This window comes from Cebidichthys violaceus, unplaced genomic scaffold, assembly GCF_023349555.1.
Source record: "Cebidichthys violaceus isolate CVI_PGR_0920_01 unplaced genomic scaffold, fCebVio1.0.p SCAF_14, whole genome shotgun sequence".
NCBI classification, from domain to species: Eukaryota; Metazoa; Chordata; class Actinopteri; order Perciformes; family Stichaeidae; genus Cebidichthys; species Cebidichthys violaceus.
Window position 1 is genome coordinate 257,175 of NW_027176307.1, and position 23,791 is coordinate 280,965.

The 23,791-nt window shown below is 42.9% G+C and overlaps 1 protein-coding gene across 4 annotated transcripts; it reads left to right on the forward strand.

Moving 5' to 3' along the window:
- The first annotated feature begins 1,876 nt into the window (after positions 1-1,876).
- On the forward strand, positions 1,877-23,507 carry si:dkey-174m14.3 (uncharacterized protein LOC563117 homolog). 4 transcript variants are annotated; one of them, XM_068708342.1, is made up of 8 exons: positions 1,877-2,079; positions 2,172-2,209; positions 11,612-11,816; positions 14,247-14,408; positions 15,875-15,941; positions 17,308-17,415; positions 17,774-17,854; positions 21,218-23,507. In XM_068708342.1, exons 3-8 carry the CDS (start codon positions 11,719-11,721, stop codon positions 22,628-22,630), a joined length of 1,929 nt encoding a protein of 642 aa, XP_068564443.1. In that variant the 5' UTR covers positions 1,877-2,079; positions 2,172-2,209; positions 11,612-11,718; the 3' UTR covers positions 22,631-23,507. The 4 variants fall into 4 exon arrangements, with proteins under 4 accessions (XP_068564443.1, XP_068564442.1, XP_068564444.1 ...); XM_068708341.1 differs by having other exon boundaries at positions 1,877-2,209; XM_068708340.1 differs by lacking the exons at positions 1,877-2,079; positions 2,172-2,209 and adding an exon at positions 2,487-2,697.
- The last annotated feature ends 284 nt before the right edge of the window (positions 23,508-23,791 follow it).

Below are 23,791 nucleotides of genomic sequence, written 5' to 3' on the forward strand. Positions count from 1 at the left end.
CAAGAACAAGAGGGACAATGTTCTACTTTGATCCAGGTTCTCACAAAGGCTACTGGATCAAAATGTCTCTTTTTGTGCAAACCTTTGTCTGAAATCCTTTCTTGCGCTCACTATTCATATTTGTGAATAAATGTATTCAATTTGAATAATGAATACTGCTGGACATAGCAGCCTATTCATTTAACATTTTAAGTGACAAATATTGTTTTTTTTTTTTAAGGTTTCAGGCTTTCAGGGGGTCTCAAGTTGCTCAATCAAGTTGTACCTGCTCATCAACTTTCTACCAATCAGCAGCTCCTCCACATAATCAAAAGTGAACAATGCAGTCATTTACTGACTCAGACCCCTCACCAGCATTTATCGTGTGACATCCATCATTTCCTCAGCTTGAGACGTGACCTTGCTAAAATGGCTGTGGATGCAAAGAACCTGTTTCAACAACTTGTTTGTCTTCAGGAATAGCAACCGGTGGTTTCCCGGTATTTACCGCAGCAGTGTGTGTGTGTGTGTGTGTGTGTGTGTGTGTGTGTGTGTGTGTGTGTGTGTCACAGGAAGACAGCCCTGGAGGCTCGATTAGCAATTACTGCATCAAAAGTGAATGTATTTCTAGTCTCAGCATGGCATTCATTTCAGTGGTAGATGATGATCCATCCATCCTCCACTTATTTCAAAATGTATTATTTCAGTGACTAAAAAGCATACAATTTCATTATTAAGCTCAAACATCACGATGCTTTGCAACCCCTGGACGATCTCTAGGCAAGTGATTGCGCTGCTCACGAAGAGTTTTAATTTGTCAGTCTGTAAGTATTTCTCTCTGAACCCCAAAACATACTTGACAGATCTTCGAAAGTAGCACCGCTGCCATTTAATAATAAAGGAGAAGATCACATTGCCTTAATTTATTGTCTGATTAAAATTCAGCCTTTGCCGTCACCTTAGCAACTGCTTGAAAAAAGGTGGGTGGCGTGGGGGCTGAGAGAGGCAGGCATGTGAGCCTGTTGGTGTTCATCTCGGTGTAACGTGTGTGTGTGTGTGTGTGTGTGTGTGTGTGTGTGTGTGTCGTTGCAAAGTTTCCTCTCCTCACACGAGTCCTTGTACATGTGCGAGCGCAGTAACGAAACATTCTTCACAGGCACGCGACCTTCAGCTGTGCTCTCGCCGAAGATGCAAACTCGATTTGTTAAGCGTCGCTCCCCCCCCCCCCACCCCGGCTTAAAAGCCCGTTTCTGTTGGTACTCTGACTCGGTTTCCCACTAACCACGGAGATCAAAACAATGTCCTTCCACCGGTTGCTTCATTGACGACACTACTGGACTTGCACGACTCCCTCCCCTAACTGAGGTAAACCTACTTTCCAGCCTTTCCCCCGACTCATGAACCGTGATAACACGGCAGCGTGGACGCCACACTCCATCAGGCCTGCGCCCTAAATCTGAATGAAGATGAGAATACTTGGGAATGATGCATAATTCATCGCCTTCAGAAAAGAGGGCCAGCAGCAGACTTGTACAAAACGTATTCTCCCTAACAGCCTGGGACTTGAGATGCAAGATTCAACAGATTGGACCACCTGTTCCCCCTCACCTTCCCCACTTCTCTCCCTCCGTTCTGCATCTCTCTCCACACCTCCTCCTCTTCTCTCTCTCGCTCCGTCTCTGCTCTCGCTTTCTCCGATTCAGCACCTAGACGAGGATATTGAGTTGCTGCCAGCATCCCTCGTGGGGGGGCTTGCCATGTATCTGCAGTCTGGCTGCGATGGAGGTTTCCGCTCTCCCTTCGCACTCCCTCCCCTCCTCTCCTCTTCTTCCTTCCTTCCCCATTTTCTCTTTCTCACACTCTTCTCTCACACTCTTGCTATGATATGATTGTTCTCTTCTCACCTCAAGTAAGCGCAGATGTAGACAGCCTGATGAGGGCTTCCTCACGAGCAGAGATGGAGTGGAGGGAGAGGAGCGAATGAGGGGGCAGGAAAGACAGAGAGAGAGAGAGAGAGAGAGAGAGAGAGAGAGAGAGAGAGAGAGGGGGAAGAAATAAACAAAAACAGAGGGGGAAACAGAGAGCGTGCCTCCTGAATATGTATGATTTGTTTCTGTTCGCGATGCTCTACTTGGCAGCTCCATGGCCAGTTTTATGGGTCCTCTCCACTAACATGCTGTCATTTCCTTTAGGTGCCTGACGAAGAGATGAACAACATAGACACTATCAGGTGAGCTTCTGCCTCTCCATCTCTCTCTCTCTCTCTCTCTCTCTCTCTCCATCTCTCTCTCTCCATCTCTCTCTCTCTCTCTCTGCACATATCTTTCAGCGCTACACCATCACGCCCCCGCGTTCTCCCTGTCGTCTTCCTTTAAGCTCCTTCCCTCCCACTCTTCCTCTCTGTCTTTCCACTCTCGCACAGTCTCTCTCTCTCCCTCACTCCCTCTGTCTCCCCCCCCCCCCCCCCCCCCCCACCCCCCCCTGGCTCAGCTGCTGCTGCTGCTGCTGCTGCTGCTGCTGTTGGATTGGCGTGGTGGTGGCGGCAGTGGTGGTGGGCTGGTGTGCATGTGGTGGGGTTTCTCTGAGCGTTAAGGGAGAGCTGGGTAAACCAATCCAGATAGCATAGAGAGGGGGGTTTTCTCCGTTTCCCCGGCGAGGCTCAGGCGGCAGGATTTTTTATCTCTCGGTCTCCAGGATGAAGCTCTGCGTGAGCGGAAGGTACTGCTTCACTGTTCACATCTTTGATTTGGATTACAATGCTTGCTTGGTTGTGTTTGTGTGAGTGTGTTTGGATGTGTGTGTGTGTGTGTGTGTGTGTGTGTATACGTGCTCATCTGTATGTGATGTGGCTGCACTCACAGTGTCAGTTCGTGCTCTCTGTGTATTGATGCAGTGCTGTTTGGTATTATCTGCTTTTCTGATAGTTTGTCAAAGATAACAGGGGTGTTGTTTTTTGCAGAACAAGGCTGGTGGTTGTATGCAGGGAATCTCTTGGCTTAAAAAATTCACTGCAGCGTATGTGGCGTTACTGTAAAAGCTTTTTTTCTCTCTAAGGAATCAATCAGGAGTGTTGTTTAAAATTAGTCTTGAATGTGTAATGGTTGTACAAATGTCCATCCTTGACTGTTATACATCTGCTCCTGCATGATTTCAGTCAGTCACCTGTCGGAATGCACCTATAGCCACTGATTAATTACTCTGCATGGCAGCGCGGCTTTACCACTATGAACAATTGAGCAATTGTAGCTCTAATCAATCCGTTTTTTTTTTAATGTTTTTGAATAAACCTGACAGTCTCAAATGTTAACCAAGGCCTAGGTAATAACTGAACTAATGCCCTCACATGCCTGCATAAACAGATTTTAATGAGCTCATTACAAAATTACAAGTGCTCACCCAATTTTCTGATTAAAGTTGCATTACACGGGAATTAAGGCAGCAAAGCAAACATGACGACATGCCGAAAAGGATCTGCTTCTTTTTGCTTTGTCTCCCTCACTCTCCTTCTCTCTCCTTTTTCACCTCACCGTCCTACAGTAGACGCGTTGTAATTGATACTATTACTAATGAACCATTATTAATCCGGCACAGATGGAAATAGATCCCGAGCTTTCCCTTTTGTGTTCGATTACCGATGGTGTTATTACTATTTCAGGCAGATTACAGTTTAAAAGCCGTTTAACCAGCCGATGAGGGGGTAATTAATCTGACAGGGTGTTTCTCCAATATCAGGCATCAGTTGTCCTCACCACTGTGTCACAGCTTTAATTGAATTAAAGCAGCTCTGCTGCGATAAGAGGAGGTAGTCCTGTGTCTTTTCTCCTCGCTCTCTGCTGATTAGGAAACAAGTTCACCTGTGTCCTCTGAAGACTCTGATTACGAGTTTTAACAGGTTGCTTGATCTACCTGAGAGTCTGACCCTACATCTACATCCCACCTCCACCTCCACCTCCACCTCCACCCATTCATCTCATCTCCAAGACGCCTTCCTCTCTAAGTGATGAAATGTCCTGAAATCTCTTATCCCTCTCTCTCTCTCTCTCTCTCTCTCTCTCTCTCTCTCTCTCTCTCTCTCTCTCTCTCTCTCTCCTTAATTTCTGTCCCTCCATTGGCCGGGGCTCCTGCGTCGGGGGCCCTGTGGTGGAAGATGTAAATTTTACATGGAGATACGGCACGGCAGGGAGCTCCAGAGCAGAGCAGAGGAGTCTTCGGTTGGATAAACAGATTTAAAGTTTTCAAGAGTTTTTAAAAGCAAATGTCACAAAACAATCTTCTGCTGAAGTGTTTTATTTTAGAAATGAGATTGACACCACTTGGGGGGGAAAAAAAATAAAAATGACAGCTCCTCTCGCTGACTGACAGCCCAAAATTGAATGCAGCTTACGGAAAGAGTGATGATGAAATTACATCCTTCGGTGGCAAGAGAACAAAAGTTTGACACAGTATTAGGGATTTAAGAACCTGAATGAAAAGATTCAGGTAACGTAGATGTACATTTAGAATGATAAAGCCAGTCTATCATTTAAACTCTATGGAGAAGAAGAGCAAAACGTGTTTATTGAATATCAGCAACATCTACGACGAAGCGTAGTATCAAATGGATCTTTACACTTTGCCAGTAAATATTCATAAAAGTTCAAATTATTCAATATCACCACAGTCATTGAGATACGATTTGGATGGGGGGGGGGAAGAACACTCACTGAATTTGACAACCTCACGTCAAGATCAATTAAGTAGCTATTCTGGAGCTTTAGATCACGTCACATTCATTTCAGCTGATTTGAGATTTGATGAGGGAAGCCAAAGCACAGGATTCACATTATTTTCATTTAACGTAGTTATGCACTTATTCAAGTTTTTCCATTATCATAAATTGTTTGTCATTTTTGATATGTTGCCTGTTCTTACTGAGAGTTAGTTTAGACGATCAATACCAGCCAGGAGACGGTTAGCTTAGCATAAAGAGTGGACATGTAGAATTTGCTTGCTGTGTCTGAGAATAATGGAATCCGCCTACCAGCACCTCTCAAACCCTCACTAATGTACGCGTTATATCTGTAAAAAAACAAATGTAAAAACAACACGTTGCGGTGACTTCCTTGAGTTCTGTTGTCCAGACTCTGAGAAATAAAACGGCGCATTAATAACTTGCCATGTTTACACTTTGTTTTTTTTGTACAAATCAAACAAACGAGATCCATGTTAATTAGTGAGCTTTAGACGTGCTGGCAGGCACATTTTGTTACCTTTAAACTGAGCCAGGCTCGCTGCTACCCACCGTTTTCAGTCACTATGCTAAGCTAAGCTAAGCTATCTGCCTGTTCAGATAGTAGTGACTGCTCATGCTTAACTACGTAAACCAATTGTTGATTATTATCAATACCAGAAACCTCAACCACTTTAGCAACTGTATCATCCCATGATGAATTAGGCATCCATTGATTCCCTTTTATTATAGATGAAGTGATGATACAGAGGAGCAATAGCAGACATTTATATGTGTGAAAGTGGTGTGGGAGAGAGGCTGGTCTGAAGACAGGTTAGTTTTCATCTGCTTAAGTGGACATTGCTGGTCTAACAGACTAATGCACTCCTCGCTCCTCTGTGGCCTGAACAGTCCGCCTCTCTCTCCCACTCCCACTGTGTCTAGGTCTCTCTCTCTCCTTCTGTGGCGGAGCACTGACAGCTCATCTGGGGTTATTAAGTGTATCTTATCATCTTGACCCTATTATTCTTCCTCCCCTTTGCCCTCTTCAGCACCAGCGGTCAGATCGTACGGGTCAGATTTATTCCTCGTGACGGAGAAGCAGTCGACCATGTTAATGGCTTCACTGCATACACCAGCTGCCCTGGCTTGCCAAGTCTTGGACTCAAATTGAACATTTACATAGTAATCTACGGTGTGTGTTAAGTCCACTCCTTCCCGAATTTAGAGAACGTGACACTCATTTAATGAAATTTAAAGTGAGACTATCGCTGAGCGGCAGACAATGATGCTAAATGCACTCAGCTAAAAATAAACTACTGTAATAGTGGCACAAGTGGAGAAGAGTCAAAAAGTCATGCTGTGTATTTTGTGTTATGAATTCAAGATAGCAAAATCAGTCACATTATATTGTGTTTGTTTAATCCAGACAAAAACTATTAACAAAAAATGTTTCATCACATTAACATAGAAGAATAACATATACATTGAAAGTAGGTTTCAAAAGGAACTGTCACTTGATTAAAGGAATAGTTTGTCATTTACAGATTGATAGAGATAGATCAAAAAGTAGCTTTTCGCACATCTTTTTCTTTTCTGTTGCTTGTTTTTGCCTGTTATGATCCCAAACTCGAGGTCACAGATTTCATATCTTTTTTTATATGCCACTTAATTATTGCTGTCATGCTGGAAAGCTGTTAGCACTTTATTGCTTTCTATATTCTCCCAGTATAGTCTCCTTTTTTTGTTGTAAAAGCTCCATTCATGCATCCCTGAGTTGAAGCTTTTTAGGCCGCCTTTTATGGACCTGTAAGTACATCTGAGCCACCCGCTATACAGTTGTGATGTATAAGAGGCAAATGCTGATGTCCACACACACACACACACACACACACACACACATACAGACTGACATACATGGCAACACAGAACACAGAGCGGTACACTGCAGGCTAGCGGATTCGCAGAGGTGGTTCCTTTGTTGTGTCTAATCACTACCTGTCCATTCGAGTGCCACTCGTAAACAATATGTTGTGATCGTGGGCGGCGTGTCTTGTAAGTGTGTGTGTGCGTGTGCACATATGTGTGTTTGTGTCTGTTCTATTTTTAATGAGCTGAACCCTTTTGAAAAGCTGCTTGTGCTTCTTCGTCCCATCTCCTCTTTGCTGTGGCTGAAAAGATGGCAAATGCTTGCCTTATTTGTGTGCATGCCACAACATCTCAGCAGCGTCTTTTATTATAAAAATGACTGTTCAACCAAAAATTTGGAAGCCAAAGAAATGAATGAAACGGAGTGGATAGAATTGTGATTTCTTTACTATTTACTTTATGGAAAAATGGAAATGCTGAAGCAATTCAGACTCACTGGGTTGGAACACACAATAATCACACTTTGAGTTTCAAAGTGAGTGTGTGGATTCTGGATCGGAAGAAGACCAGGTCTCAGTGGCTTCACTAGGACAGCTCTCAGTAGGATTTACTGGCACCGTAACATGATTTTCTTGTATAGAGGCAGACGCTGTTTTTTGTAGAACAGCATGTGCTTGTGTGTGTGTTAGTGCCCTTATAGCTTGGGGGTTTGCTTGCCTCTACTCTACTCCAATTTGTATTTATTTTGACTTAAATTTTTTATGACAAACACTTTTGAGAGACAATTTTTTTTTCGTGACTGCATTTTACACTATTTTCTATGTATTTTATGTGTGTTTGGATACGAACTCAAGGTTTAGATTTGATGTCAACTGAAACTTTGAAATTTACAATTTAAATATTTCACCACAACATAATTATAGTGCTCAGTATCTCTATATTTGCTCTTTAGAAATGTATCTGTGGATATCTTTAATATTGAAACAAATTCAATATTTCACCTTTTATTAAAATATTTAACTTTTTACTCAAAATCAAAGACTTGATTAGCGAGCTTTGGAGGGGCTGGTAGGCTGATTTTGCTACCTTTGTACAGAGCCAAGCTAGCTGTTTCCCCCTGTTTCCAGTCTTCATGCTAAGCTAAGCTAGCAGGCTGTTGCACGTAGCTTCATATTTACTGTGCAGACAGGAGAATGGTGCATTTCCCAGAAATGTCAAACTATTCCTTTAAAAGTCATTCATGTGTACTAAAACTGACATTTGCGTTTTCGGACCAAACCTGCATACCTCCAAAAGTGCGCCAGTTCGCACACACATACACGCCACAATCATATAAACAGAATCAAAATAGCAGTCTAATCTTTGTCTCAGTGGGTTAGCGTTCATGCTACTGGGTTAGCTCGCTGAGCAGCGGCTCTCACTCCTTCTTTGGTCATTGGGTGTGCTCTCATGAACGAGTTAACTACTTCACTTTTTTTTCCGTTACCAGCTGTTGTTTGTGTTTTGTTTTGTCTGTTGTTTCCACGGCTAACAGGATTTTGAAAATGGTGGTTGCTGGTGCTGCATTGACCAACGATCGTTCCTTAATAATAGGGGCTCTTAGAACTGTGTCGCAAAAACTATGAAAAAGTTCTTCCATTCTGAAAACGCCTAATTTACAATCTTATTCCTTTTTGGTACCTGTTGCAAAACCCATTTAGATGTTTTAATGCGGAGCCATTTTCACTCTAAACTACTACTTGCTCTGGTGTTGACGTTGGACTCAATGGGTTCTCTGTGTTGACTTTTTGGGGTTTCAGAAGAGCAGCACAGCTGTGTATATTTTTGTGTTTGCGTTTGGAGCTCAGCTAGCCATCACCTCTTCCGCTCATCCTAAAATCCCCTGGGGATGGTTGTTGTGATTACACACTCCCCTTTGCTGGGTGCCATCAGCGGCACATGAAATCCGTTCAGCAGGTCATTATCCCCTGCTGCTGCTAATGATGTTGGTAGTCGGTGTGTAGCTACTTAGTTGTCTGCTCCAGAGTTAATCAATGCTGGACAGAGAAACAGCAGAGACATAAACCCACACATTCTCAAAGAACAGAACATATACTCTTAGTGCCCTAAGTTGAGAGTTGATTTCCTCTATTTTATTAGGCGGTTGAGTCATACTGTACATGTCGTTGTGCTGAGTGACTGCTGCAGGTTAGCTCCCTTGTTAATCTGAAGGGAGACGGTGCAGAAAGAGCGTCTTCTTTGCCTTCTTCCTCTGCTGCTACTGGATGAGTCAGCCGCACGGGTTCCCCCCACTCTAATGCCGAGGTCTGGGCCTCTTATAAGGGCTTTTCCTGAGAGCCCGTCTATCTGCAAGGTAGATGTGATCAGCGAGGCAGGAAGGAAGAAACAGAACTGGAGGAGGAAAGGAGAGGAAGGAAAAAGACAAATTATGATTTCCAGCGGAGACTTCATACCCACTCTGTTTGCTTTTCCTCTCTAAATTAGTGATGGCTTCTCTCTCTTTCCTGTCTTTGACTAAATTGCGACTACTCTAGCTGGCGTCCCCCCCCCCCCCCCCAAAAGGCTTCCTGCTTCTCCCTCTTCCCCATTCCTCAACTTTAATGTCCTCCTCCTCCTCCTCTACAACCTCCCCTTCCTCTTCTTTTCAATGCTCTGAGTTCCTCTCAAATGTCAGCATGGCACGAGTGGGTGGCAGGCAGCGCCATCTGAACGAGCCCCGTCTATGGTTTTACTGCAGTGTGAGGATCGGGCTGAAGGAAGAAAAAGCCAGAGCGAGTGAATGAGCGAGGGAGGGAGAGTTGTTGTGTGCTGGCGGTTTGACAGCGGACACCTGACATGGCCTGAGATATGTCGTCAACAGCTGTCCTTTTTTTTTTTTGACTTTCACGATAGAGACTGTTGCTTTATTTCATTCCTTGAAATAAGGGATTGGATTTTGGCTCAGCTGATGCCGCAGCACACAAACACACACACGTACACGAAAACACATACAGATGCACAATCGGAGACGTATAGATGCATGCATACTGCAGGTACGCGCCTACATGAACACAAACCGACAGCCTCATGCATGCACACAAACATGCTCACACCCACCATATCTTACACACAGATACACACACACACACACACACACACACACACACACACACACACACACACACACATATCCAGAGCCGGTGTGCTATGACTCAGAGGGGAGCAGCTGGAGTGAAGGCTCCAGTGGCGGTGTTGAGCTGTCACCATCTGGAGGAGTACATGTCTCCCTGGCTACCTCCTCAGCCAGCAGCATAAATCACCTCCCAACAACTGGGTGTCAGTGGATCAACATGTTTCCCTACTGTATGTCATCAGGTTTTTACTCATGCGTATGTACAGTATCCACGGATGCAACATCCCAAAAGTGAGGCTTTCCTCGGCTGTACGCCCACCGCAGTCACGTGCCCAGTCTGTCACCGTTTTCCTCTCCGAGTGGACAGCGCAGCGCTCGGATCAGAGCGGCTTTGATCAAGCTTTGACGCGCCGTCTCATCTAATAATCCGCACTATTTGTCTGCAGGCTGACAGCCGCACCTGTGCTGTGGACGCCATCGAGACAAACGGGATTGAGGGGACGGTAGAAATATTTGGAAAAGAAGCTTCGGTGCATCGGCCTTGTCAAACTCTTTTCATTCAAGACAGGGTGGATGTGTCAGTTCATGTCCCTTTTGTTTGGACGTATAAGAGATGAAGTCTGCAAAAAGAGAAGCGAGGGATGTTTGTTTTTACTGATAAGTCTGCTTGTCACAAAGGGCTTTCATCAAGCACCAGTGATATGAAGCAGGGCTGTGTCCAGCAAAACACAAAAGCAGCATAAAACCTACAAATACATTTCCTTCCCTTTTAAGGGCCCTGAAAACATTTTCAGCTGTCAGCTTCGTACAATGAGAAATGGGATACTACTTTAAAGCAAAATCATTTTTTTTTTTGCTAAATTTAGACCAGTTTTAGTCAGTTCACATGAGAGATTTCTGTTTTTCTGTTTGTCTCTGTGCTCTGGTGTAAAGAAGAAACATTTAAATCGATATGTGATGACAGGTATGGGTTTGTTTCTGTTTGTTGCCAGAACATTGTTAAAATGTAATCAATGATGCTTACTGATTAGTGATTTTCCTTTTCTGAACCATTAACTTGTATCAAATCTATGTGTAACAAATAGAATCAAACCAAAACGTTGCTGCAGCAATTTACGGGACATAAGAACGGTCATCTTATATTTCCATCACAATGCTCTAAGCCCTCTAAACGTTAAACACTAAACATTTGAATTACTGCTTAAACAAAACACAATGTTTATTTCAGATTTACTAGAAAGACGTGACACATATCAAATTAATCTTCAGTGTCCCAGCTTTTAGATGATGTTCACCACTTTTTTGTGGCGTATACTGTTGAGCTGCTATCTCCCCTTAAAGACAAAAATGACTCCATGGTAAAGAGAGCTGGAGTAGAAGAGGTGAATACAAACCATCTCCCTCAAATGGGCTACATGGAGCGGGAAACATGGATATAAGGGAAAAAAAAGTACAAATAAGTTGTAATATTTCATTTTAACCAACATGAATTCCACAAAGGTGCAAACTGTGGAACATATCCTGCCTCTCCCTCGGTAGATTTCGCTTCATTTGATTGTTGAACTTTGTTACAAAACAGAAAGAAGCCCTTGCTCTTTATGTCTGAAGGACTGAGACCAAAGCTTGACATTTACCACTTATGTCTGAGATACTTTCATTTTTTACAACACACATTGTGACACATAAAAAACACTAAAAGCAGCCCAAAAGCTACAACACCCTGGGTGGATTTTTACCTTTTAAGATCTTTAAAAGCTGTTACTCTGAATTTAGTACAGTTTAAGGCTATTTCAGCATTCCTGTCGAGGACAAAACTGTGGGTAATTTTGCCATTAAACGACTATCACTGCAAAATATATATCAACTTTGTCCTTCAAACAGGATCCCTCGTTGATCTGTAGTTACTAATATTTGCAAATCTGTGTGTTTACTTTGTTTGGCAGGATCAACGCAGGTAGAGCACTCAGTAACTCTGCAGGCCACACTTAGCGGGTCTCCTTTGGGAAACTAACACATATGACGGCTCCCTGTGGTCAACCCCTATAAACACATGAGAGGGAAGGAACACAGACAAACCATGAAAAAGATATACATTGGCAAAACTGCCTTAAAAGTCCCCCGAAATGGCGGCAAACATCCGAAAAAGAGGTAAGAGAGTAACTCTCAGACGCCATCTTTCCATCAGTCCTCGTTTTTTATCTGTTTGTCCGATCATCCGCCCACGAGGTGTCTTCTCTAGTCGTCCCGGTGATGCGAAAGCGGCCTCATCCCGCCTCTCCAAGCCCAGAAGTCATCCTGCCTCGTCATCTCATCTCACCGGAATGAAAGCACTCATTATGTCTGACTCAGCTCCCGTTCACAGAGGAGGTCACTAATGGGGGATTTTTCATCCCTGGAGCTACTTCACGTAAACTCATCCTCTAACAAACAACAAACACCTGTATTCCCCTGCTAATGCCTGCCAATCAAAGACAAGCAGGAGGTGGGGGCTGCAAGGTAATGCAGCACTGAAATGCCTTCCAGTCAGTTGAGGCACTCATTGAATCCCTTTGTAGGCAGGTATCGTTTTACTCACCGACCTAGTTGTAGATGCTGCAGCTTTCAGCGTAAATCGCGCCAACCACCTGAAAAAATATACAATGTTCCAGATTCCGTGTGAAATTATCAATTCTAATTCACGTCTTTTATTCATCGTTTAGCCTAGTATTTTATTTTTAGTGGTAAGTGGAGCTTTATTTGTACAAATATTTCTATATATTGACTTTAAAGGACAGAAAGTAAGAACGAAAGAAAAAGAAGTTAGTTCCTCATAAAGCGTCTCAGGGAGGAAGGTGGTGCCTTCAAAACCTCTGTCATTGATGCTTCTTCTACCAACAGTCACCAACATACCAACATTTTAATATCTTACATCAAGAAATGAAGGAGGCGCTTAATAACGCTCAACCTCACAATGAACATCAGGAGTGCTTCAGAGCTTAGATCCAAAGTGCACTGTTACACACGGATTCAAGGCAACAAACTTTATTTAAAGACTAATGCGCCTCTGACAAAGACACACTTGGCAACGCTAGTCTTTTAGCCAAGACATATTAGTTGACCTAAACTAAGCAATACCATAATAATAGTGTATCAAATCACACAATCCCTAGTTGAGTAGGTTTTGGAGAATAAACAAATTATATGCAATTTTAGTCTTTTAGATATGACTTGCAGCCAAAAAGTCTTTGACTCTGCACATTCAAATTTAAATGAGCCTGCCTCTATAGCAGCAGAAATGTATCTTTCTGCAGAATCTCTACTATATGAATAAATGAATGATTTTTTTTTTTGTTGTTGCTTTTATTCAATCGTCAATGATCCCAGCCCACGCGGGCTTTCATGCCACAACTTAACATCACCTATAATGGCAAGAGAAAACTAAAGGAAAGCAAGCCGATGCACGATCCTCTATACAGTATATATGCGACATTATATACCACTGGGTAGTGTGTGTCTGTGAATCATTTCATATCAAATAATACCTTAATTGTATTATTTATGTGACTGTCCAACATTAATTAATAATCCAGCTAAAGTGGTTTATAAGACAAAAAAAAAATGTGACTAGAATTAAACGAGCCCAAATTACAAGGAAATGGCTGGTGATATTTAGTCTTACCATCATGCATATCAATAAGCTGGAAGCTGAATGGTGCCTCCACTCAGCGACCTGGAAACATTGAAAGGAACCTGTCCCTGATATTTTTTTTCAGTCTTCCTCAGCTCCCACCTCGTGTATCCATGATCTCGTTAAAAGAGAGACAAAGAGAGGAAGTGAAAAGAGCGCCCCACATCTCCATCCACTCTCTGCTATCTGTTATCCGGCTGCAGATAGAGTCATTACCCTCCTTCCTCCATCTGTCCGTCAATACAGGGTCCATTAAGCCCAGCCGTGCACACTCATATCCATCACGGCAACAGACATTTCCTCTTTCCGCACTCACACTTGCCCTTTTATGAGATGAAGTCCAGGTAATGCACATGCTCTGAAAATAGTCATCATTGTGCTGTCTGGCTGAATTACATGTGGGGTGGCGGGTGGGGGTGGGGTTATTGCTGCTCCGTAAATCTGAGCCTTCACAGTCTATTTGTGTGATATATTAGAGTTCATTGGCTCATATTTCATCACAGATTACACCCTCTCTTTTTTTTTCTTTTTCTCAGTGATGATGGGGTTTCTGTGATGATCTGTAATGCTGAGAAAAAGATCTGATGCCCAAAAGACATAAAAAAAAAAAGAAGCTCTGTGTCCTTTCTTACCCCTGCCTGGATTCTTAATTAGAGATCTGTGTTTTAGTCCCATGTTTTCCTCACACAAAGCACTTTCTCACACAACTTTTCTGCTTTTATCACCCTCTCATGATGCTCTCATCACCGCTGCATGGCCGCTCAGGGGTGCATTAAAAAGATATATAGACCCTTATAAGTCCATTTAGATAAGCATATACCCAAGTTACAAGCTTGTTTCCTGCAACATATGCTCTGAACACAATCATCTGCCGTGTGTGTGTGTGTGTGTGTGTGTGTGTGTGTGTGCAGCTCACTGCTGGAGCAGAAGGAGGACTTACGGAAGAGGCTTTCCTACACGACACACAAGCTGGAGCTGCTGCAGAGCGAGTTCGACTCCACGCGGCAGTACCTGGAGACGGAGCTGCGGCGAGCACAAGAGGAGCTGGACAAGTTTACTGACAAACTGCGCAGGTAGGCTCGTACATACCGGACAACACAGTGGTGGAAGAAATGTTCAGATCCCCAATACGTACACCATGCGCATGTACAAGTGCTTAGAAATTAGGAACTTTCATCGAGTACCAGAGTCCCTTTAGAAAACCTCTAATTGTACTGCAGCAGGGCCTGACAGTCTGCCTCTCTCAGTCCTGGTTCTGGTTTTAGGATTTGCGTTGTGAATAGATGTGTGGAAAAAAAATCGTATTCATAATTAGTAAAACTCATTTAGACTGAAATCTTAGTACAGAGGGAAAACATGGATAGACAGAAAGATAACAAACAATAATAACATGATAACAAAGATAGCTCAGTCACACATGTGAATACAAACAGGATCCAAAACAATCCTGTCCAAAAATGTCCAGAGTTAGAAGGTTAAAATTGATCCAGTGAGATGAGACATTCAAGCTATAAATCCTTAACTATCCTATAACTCCAGTTATATACCATGAAGCGATGCACTGAACTTTCAGTATTTTCTCATGGGTGTCTATAGTTAGCCAGTGTTATGTTCTGGTCCAGTGAACGGCAGCTTTCAAATTGAGGAGAGATGTAATATGCTGTGGATGTTTGGAAGGAGGCATTCAAAGCCTAAATAGAAAGGAAAGTATGCATTTCTTCTCTTGCTGTTATGAAGGACCAGCTGACTTTTTCTCATAGTGTGAGAATCTCATTAATCAAGCACAGAGTGGATGTTTTTTTCTTTCAGAGAAACATTTAATACAAACCAATTTTAATTTTTGAGTACAAAATTCTGAAATAATTTCCAGGACTCTTCCCTGTAGATTATAAGAGAAAATGCGAACCTTGTTAATAATGTATTAACAAAATACCTTTGACCCTAGTCAAGTATCATTACTGTTAGTTTATAAGTACAACAAAGAGTAAGTATTTTTTTTTCTTGGAAATGTGGGTTTTTGTGAATGAATCAAACGTCTTACCAGCATTTGGCACATGTTCAGGAGTCGTTTCTGAAAAATGTCAAAAGCAGATTGTAATCTTGACAATGCTTGAATTGGAGCAGAGCCAAATGCATTTAAGGCCATGTCGTCTGCATGGAAATAGGCGCAGCAAAAAAAAAAACAATTATAAAAAAATCGAAATAATTATGGACCAAGAATTGTACCTTGTGGTACACCGTAAAAGCCTCCCACCCCAGGTTGGGATCCACTGGGCATAAGGAGTGAGTAATCCACATCATTATCTTGCCTTAAACAGTGTGTCTCCGCCTTCTGGGTCACATATAACAGAATAAAACATTCACTTAATCATCACATCAGCAGAGTGAGGTCAGTGAATGAAATGACATTCAAGTGCTGTAAACTGAAACCGTGGCATGCAATTTAGCTCTGACTTGTGTACTGTTGAGAATGCCGATTTGGAGTATATGTACAAACTATTATCTGCAAGTGAGCTATGTCGTTTATTGTGTCGTTTAGAATACAAAGCAGCTACTCAGCGCTGCAGAGGATCAACCAAGATCTGGAGGAAAAGATCCAAAGAAATGTAAGTGTAAGCCTCTCTGTGTGTGTGTGTGTGTGTGTGTGTGTGATGCATCCAGTCACATGAATTCCCACGCTAATGCAAAAGTACCTGCAGAAGAAAGAGAAGTGCCTCTGCAAGTCATGGGGTTCAGACATGGTGTAGAACATTTGGAGGGCCAATTTGAATATGAATATGCCCTGCTGTTGGTACCGCCGGAGTTAATTATGGCCTATTACAATTGGCTGTCCTCCTTCCAATGGCAGAGTGATAGCAAACCCATTGTTCCTCAGTGCGTCGCACCTGACTTCATTTGTCAGACGCTGCTTTTGCCGTTAGAAAGATACAATTATCGAGCCTTCCTGAGAACACTGTATGACAATCAGGTGTCTTTGCTGTTGAATAGACTGTTGAAAACGCTCAGCGACGAGGTTTGTTACAGCACAAGATAATAATCATCAGCGCCCTTGGCGTGATTACAACGCTACAGCGGTTAGATACCACGCCAGTGAGGAGCCGAGGGTCACCCGGCTTTTTACGACGAGACAAATGGTCATTTTTTTTTATTTTTAAAGAAACGCCAACAGCTTTTTTTTTTTATTCTCTTGAAGCATCCTCATCAGCTGTTATTCATTCATCTCACGTATTCCATTCTCAAGGGTGAGAGAGGTGCTGAGTAAGTCTCTCTGTAATCGTAAAACTTGTTTACTCCACAGGTGCCACAAACCCATCTGACCCCATGGCCCTGCACAACTAGAGGATGTAATTACAAGACAGATAAACACAGTGATATAGTTCGTGTGCGCTTGTACTCGCACAGCGACACGGTTCAACGGAGAAAAAGCCAGAAGAGAGACAAAACTTTTGCAGACAAGTCCACTTTTTGTTATTGCAGCTCTCATGTCATACTAACCTCAAATACTGGTGGGAAATTAGCAAGCAATGAATTCAAACTTCACACAAACGTGGACTCTGTCTTCGTCAGCCAGTTTACTGACGTCATGCTTTCTTGGTTACCCTACTAACCAAAAAAAGCCACTTATATACTCTCATTATACTGAATGTGTGAAGTTGCTTTGCGTCTCTTTAGGGTCCACTCTTAGTAAATATAGGGTTCTTCGGCTTGTCACCGTGTTAAAAAGTAACAAAATCATCAAAGCATATATTCAGTGACAAAATATTGATTATAAACCTGAACATAGACAAGTCATGGCAAATGTGCTCAGTTCTGTGAATTACTGCAGTGGAATTTGATTAATTAAAAGATTGTAAAAACTGGGACGCATGCTTTGATGAGTGTTGTTTCAACGGAAAACTTCAAAGTGTTTTAAAAATCTATAAGTCTTCTTTCCATGCTGGTAATTTGTATGAACGGCTCTCTTGTCATCAGTCTCAGCACCACGACGACGAGAAGCGAGCGCTTAGCAGAGAGATCATCGTCCTCAACAACCACCTGATGGAGGCCAAGCTCACCATCGAGAAGCTACAAGAAGACAACGTAAGAGCCTCGTTATTTTCTCATCTTTAGAGAATAAAATAAAGCATTTTGATAGCTCCATCTTCTTTAGCTGCCTTGAACAAAAACTGCTAAAAAAATTTGTCATGCTTGGCTAAGGTTGTCACACCAAAACTGATCACACACGAGCATTGAGAGATGCTTCTATAAACCTTCATACTTCTGCATAAAAGCATAGAGAATGTGATATTTGCAGCTATGAACAGTCCGACTTTCAGTTTTCGAAGCAAAGAAAGTTTTGGGGGGAGAGTGATCAGTTGCTATGATGAAAATACTCACCAAAACTAGTTCATATTCATTCTTGAATGTTATTTCATGTCTTCTAATTGTGTCTCCATAGGACATGTACAGGAAGGACTGTAACCTGGCTGCTCAGCTTCTTCACTGCAACAAGTCTCTTTACAGGGCGCAGCTCTCTGAGGTGAGATCTACACCGACTGTTACACGTCATCCAGGCTTGTAATCAAGCTCAAATCGTGTCTTCTAAATATATGTTTTCACACGTTTCGTCAATGTTATCTTGATTTTAGTCACGTCGAATCCCTAGAAGGTTCAGTGGAACAGTCAATAAAAGTCACAAGCAACCAAACAGTAGCCAGCTAAAAGGAAACAAATTCGAGAAAGAGCTGTGTGACGGAAGAGGAGATGTGAGTTTCTTCTGCAGCAATAAGATGAATTTTCAGCTCATGCCATAAAGATGGGCAAAAAAAATAAAAGTGCTGTCTTGACTATAACGGAAGGTCATCTTGCCCTTTTGTGAGGCAGAGGAGATAAGAGACAAGACATGGTGGAGCGATGACTGCTGCCAGTCACTGCAGGAAGGCCAGAGATTAGAGAAGTGAAGCGGTTCTTTGGCTGAATAACCTTCAACTGAGGTTTGAAAGAGTTGGGAGCTAATTTAACACAGCTGAACATGATACTGTAGGAACAGTAATTATGCCGTGAAAGCCATGATTTCTTTTGGTCACGGATGAATGAAAAATCATATAATATTATTATATTATATTTACCATTCAAGAGTGAAAATGGTTTTGTTCATTTCTGTTCACTTAAACTATTGAAATTATTAAAACATAACATGCAAATTGATCGAAATATTATTATATTAACAATTATCGTTACATTTACATTTCAATATTTTATATTACGGAGGCAAATTCAACAGTCACTTTACTTTTTTAGGTTATTTGAAAACTTTTACTGCATTTCATTGAATATATAATTTCCTCTTATACATTTGTCTATTTATTATATATCAAACGATAAAAAATTTAAAATTTGCAGCTTTTTTTTTACAAATTGCCAACATAAACCAGTGATGGAACTTGAGTACATTTACTCAAGTACTGTACTTACATACAATTTTGAGGTACTTTACTTCTATTTATGCGACTTTGTCCAATACATTTCTAAGGGAAATGGCAGATATTTGGCAGATTATTCATTTTAATTATGAATTATTGTAGATTAAGCAACCCAGCTATTCAGACATTTGTTAAAAGTAGCTCCACCTTTACCAGCTGCAACATGAAAGTGATGCTTAGACATGAATGCATCAATAATTCAAATACAATTATACAGTTATATAACTTTGAAATGGTCCATTCTGCAGTAATGAGCACTTTTACTTTTTGTAACTTAAGTATATTTTGATGCTTTTGAAACGAATGAATTTGACTTGCAACAAGGTATTTCTTCACTGTTCCACCTCTCCTTTCATCCTCATTAAAATCTTTTGGAAATGAACCGATATTACTTACAGGCTTTGATATGAAAAGCAACAGTGGCACAAATCTTGTGTTTGCACCGATCAGTGCGACAGGAGGCCTCTCAAGTCATTCTCCTCCTGTCACTCAACGTGCAGCTAAGTCAGAGTGTAATTACACTGCCCTGGGTTTAGTAATCATGTCATTTTATGACAATGATTAAGTCTGAAGCACAACTGAAACTCCTTCAAGGCAATTTGTGCACACGTGTGAGGGACAGGGAGCTAAAACTGCACTGCAGCCTCATCATGCTATGCCCCGCTGCTGCTTGTGAAAAGATGCATGTGGATATCGATGAGCGTTTTAACGCCGGGCCAGCTTGGTGCCACTTTCCGCTGCATCAGCCCTGGCCTTGTGCCTATGTGACAGGGGTGGCTTTTAAAGTTGGCAAGTGTCCATGCGCTTAAAGAATGCCTCCACACGTTTTTTTTGCCCATATGGCTGAATGGAAATATCACTGCAAACTGCATTTGGTTGCGTACGGCTGATAAAATATCCTCTTACGCAAAAACAAAAACCCACCCTCGCTGTGCAGAGTATAGGATTGGCAATAGAGGGAAACACTGCTATGCAGGGCTACTGCCAAACAGAGTGGAGGTCAGAGGCAGTACATGCACGCTCTGTGTGTCCACCTGTCTCCTGTGGGTGGGAGCTAATCGGAAGCATATTGATGAATTGTGCCGCAGCATTTTGAGGAGTGCGGTGGCTCTTCAGCGCCTACTGAAGTGCTCCAGTCGTTTGTTTTTGCTGCAAAACAACCACAGCGAGGGTGTGAAACGATTAGGCTCGGATTTCTGAAATGACACATAAAAGCTAATTGTGATCCTGTTCAAAACAAGCCCAAGGGGAAAAAAAATGTGTGGACAGTGTTAGTGGCTTTTAGTTTGGTTCAAGTTGTAGTAAAAATGTTTTGATAAAAATGCCTTTTCGTGTTAGTCTACAAAGTTAAAATTAGCTCGCCTCTCATTGCTTATTAGGAACAACTGACTAGATTCCTGTTGATGATGGGCTGCAGTTTACTTCATGCTTGTTGCTATGGAGAGGCACATATAGTATACGGAGGCTTTTTTTTTTTTTCATTGACAAATGCTCAGAATAGAACAACTTCTTTCTTTTTCAAGGGAGGAGACTCAGTTCACCTTCATTTTCACTTCTCTTTCTTACGCCTCTTGTCACTTGAAAATGACAGGACAAAAAAGACACAAACATAATTATTCCTGACAAGTCAGGTGAATGCAGAGGTGAATGTTGTGGTGGCGCACTCCTACCACTATACTATGTGACATACTTTTTTGCTCCAGGCTTTACTAATCAATGCAAAAAAACAAACACAGAACAAAGGGAACAATAAATAAACCAGGCACAAGACATAGACGTACCGTAAAAGAAAAAATATGAGCAAGGCAAAAGTAAATATGAATATCAGTATACAAATCTTTAGTTTTCTGTTCATCTTAGATATAAATTGGAGACTTTTCAAATGAATCTATCAACTAGAATTAAATAGAAAGAGGGACGTTTGTTGCACCACTCGCATATGTGAATGTGATATTTACCCAGTAAAATAAGAAAATAAGATCCAGCAGGTAATGTTGGCAAAGGATGTTTGTGGGACTCTTGCAGAGTTGCATTTTCACTATTTTCTATTTACATTCACCATGCATTCATTGCACAATCTGACACAGATTGGGAGCGAGATTTTATTAAACATATCGTTCAGTGTGACATACAATACACTTACACAATTGTCACTCAGTCTGACGCACCTTTATATGTAACAGCCTGGTAGGCCTTCTGATTACAATCAATGTCCAAGGAGTCTTTTCAAGTCTTCAAAGTGTCCAAGAAACCATTTACGCTGAATATAATTTCAAAGCCTAGAAATGTTGTAGTATGCAAACCAAACAATCATCAGTAGAGGAAGTATTGCTACAGTACAGCTCCATCTGTTGGTACAGCAACACTTACTGTATGTCACATGTATTTTCCTTCCCTTCTCTTTTCTGTGACACTTGTAGCTGCCGGCTGATTTTCAGGAGCGACTGACCATGCACATGGAGGAGTCTCCTCTCTGCCACACTTACTCCGACTCTGTCCCGGCCTCTCTCATTGGCAAAGTGCTGGAGAAGCCAGACGAGGCCTGCAGCAGCAGCCAGGCCTCCCGCTCCCCCAGCCCCCAAACCCAGGACCATACTTTCATCTTGGAGAGCTTGGGACCAGGAGAGCGGCTGGGGCTCCGCGCAGCCTACAAATCTGACCTGTACAGCAGCGACACGGCGCTGTACTGCCCTGATGACCGGCACCGTGAGCGGAGGCCCAGCATGGATCTCCACGGTCAGAGGAAGCTTCTATACGGGCCCCAAATCTCTACCGACAGCAACCCAGAGGAGGGCTCTGTGGGCTTGAGGGCTGGCTTCTCCCAGGAGCACTTTGCTAAGTTCCCTGCCACACTGGGTGCAGGCTCCAGCTCCTACTCCAGCTTCAGTGGAGGGGGGTCCGAAGACAAAGGCAACGGTCCGCCCAGCAGTGCAGCTTCCTCCCCGCACCACCATTCCCTCTACATGGAGTGGAGAGATGCAGGGGACTATGAGAGAAAGAGTGACTCATCCTGGGAGAGGGACAGTCCAAGAGGCTTTGCCAACGCACATCCCTTCCAGCAGACGGAGCTGAGCCACCACCAGAACGGCAGCTCGCCTGTCTACAGCCGCACCATGTCCTCCTGTTTCAGCGAGCCTTACGAGCCGCTCCCTCCCTCTTCATCCCCAAGCGTTGCCTATGGAGACAGTCGTCGAGGCAGCACATTTGCCCCGGAGGAGGAGGAGCTGATTGGTCGATGGAGACAATTGAGCGTGGAGGACTTGAGTGCCCACGCCTACCGCAGCCCAGGCCGGGCCTCCCCTTACAGCTTCTCGGAGCAGCACTTCTCCGTCCGGCCTTCCAAGATCCGACTCGGCCCGCTCTACAGCAGCTTCCAGGAGGGGGCTGACTGTTACCATCACGCAGGGGGTGTCATGGACCCGGTGTGGGTGGCCGCCAGCCCAAGCCCCGACTGCAGCCCAGGGCTGCGGCAGGCTCATAGCCAAGCCCACCTGTACCGAGCCGAGGACAGCCAGGGGTCGGAGCACAGCCTCTACCACTCAGGGAGCTCCAAAGACAGGGAGGGTAACGTGGCAGCTGGCGGCCAGAGCACAGATTACGTAGACCCCAGCCCCAACAGCTCTACCGAGTCTCTGAACCAGAGGTCCCTGGAGATGGCGGCAGAACTGCAGCACTACCAAGTGGAAATGCACAGTCTGCCCGCACAGGCGAGCCAGTCGCCACCGCCGCCCCCACCCCCACTTCCTCCGTACAACCAAAAATTTGGCTCCTTGGGACTTTCCAGGAAGGACAGTCTGACCAAGGCCCAGCTTTATGGGACACTTCTGAACTGAAGACGCAAGGCCCTGGTATGTCCGGCTACACCTTCTGTTACCACGATCATTTAGAGAGAGAATGGTTTGAATAGCAGCCAGTGGCCGAATAATTCAGTATCATGAACATGTAACTATTGCTGAGTATTTAAAAGCTTTGATCGTATGGCAATGGATGGCAACAGTTTACATTACAATTGTCCTGAGCAAGTACTGTAATTCACGTTAAAAGAGTTGGATGGTGAGGAGCTCAAAGCAGCACGTAAAATTTGTAAGAATGTGTATGTATTTAAATTACAAATGTATAAATATATACTTATAACTAAAAATTGAGTGATATATTTTGTATGTAGCTGTTAGCAAGATATACATCCAAATCAGTTAAACAAAATGCAAATCCTCTTGATAAACCTGGAACTTGTATATAGATTAAAAACTGCCAATTCTAAATTCGAAAACTCAGAGAGGTGATTTAATTGAGAATTGATGCGCGTATAAACTGCACATAGATTCAGTCCTTATTTTTAATGGACTGAAACAGCGCTGGCCCTTTGAGGCTTTAAATGTTAATGTTGAACATATGAGGACAACAAAATCAATGATTCACTTAAATGAGAAACATACGTTTAGTTTTTTCTTCTGTTGATTGGATTTGACGGTATCGGTGGGTGTGTTATATTGTTATTGATGGAACATTTTGAAATCTGTCTTCGCAGTCAGTATTATTTTATTTTTGCTCCTCTTTATCCCACGGAGAGGTTTTCCTGCCCCCACTCTACCTCAGATTTGGATGCCCACACCCCCCTATCAAGCCACTGTAACCCTGTTTCTTTGACGACGATGCATGTTTATATATTTTGGTTGTTTTGTTCGCCTAATAAAGCACAAGTTATACATATGCGCTCCCACGCCTTCCTTTAATGTTGAAATGTTGCTGCGGGGGGATTTGAAACATCATTTAATGTAGATGATATGATCGGTTGTTGTTTTAAGATAATTGCATGTCTGCTGATCCAAGTTTGAGTGATTGAACTAAGAGGGAGACCCTTTATTATTCAAACTCACGTTGCTGCAGCCATGTGGTGCGTGCCTGCTGAGTCACTACGAAGCCCTGCTCTATCACTGTTGTGAATTTAAAATTAGGTTTGTAGAGGCGGATTGTTGTCAAGATCAGCAAACTAA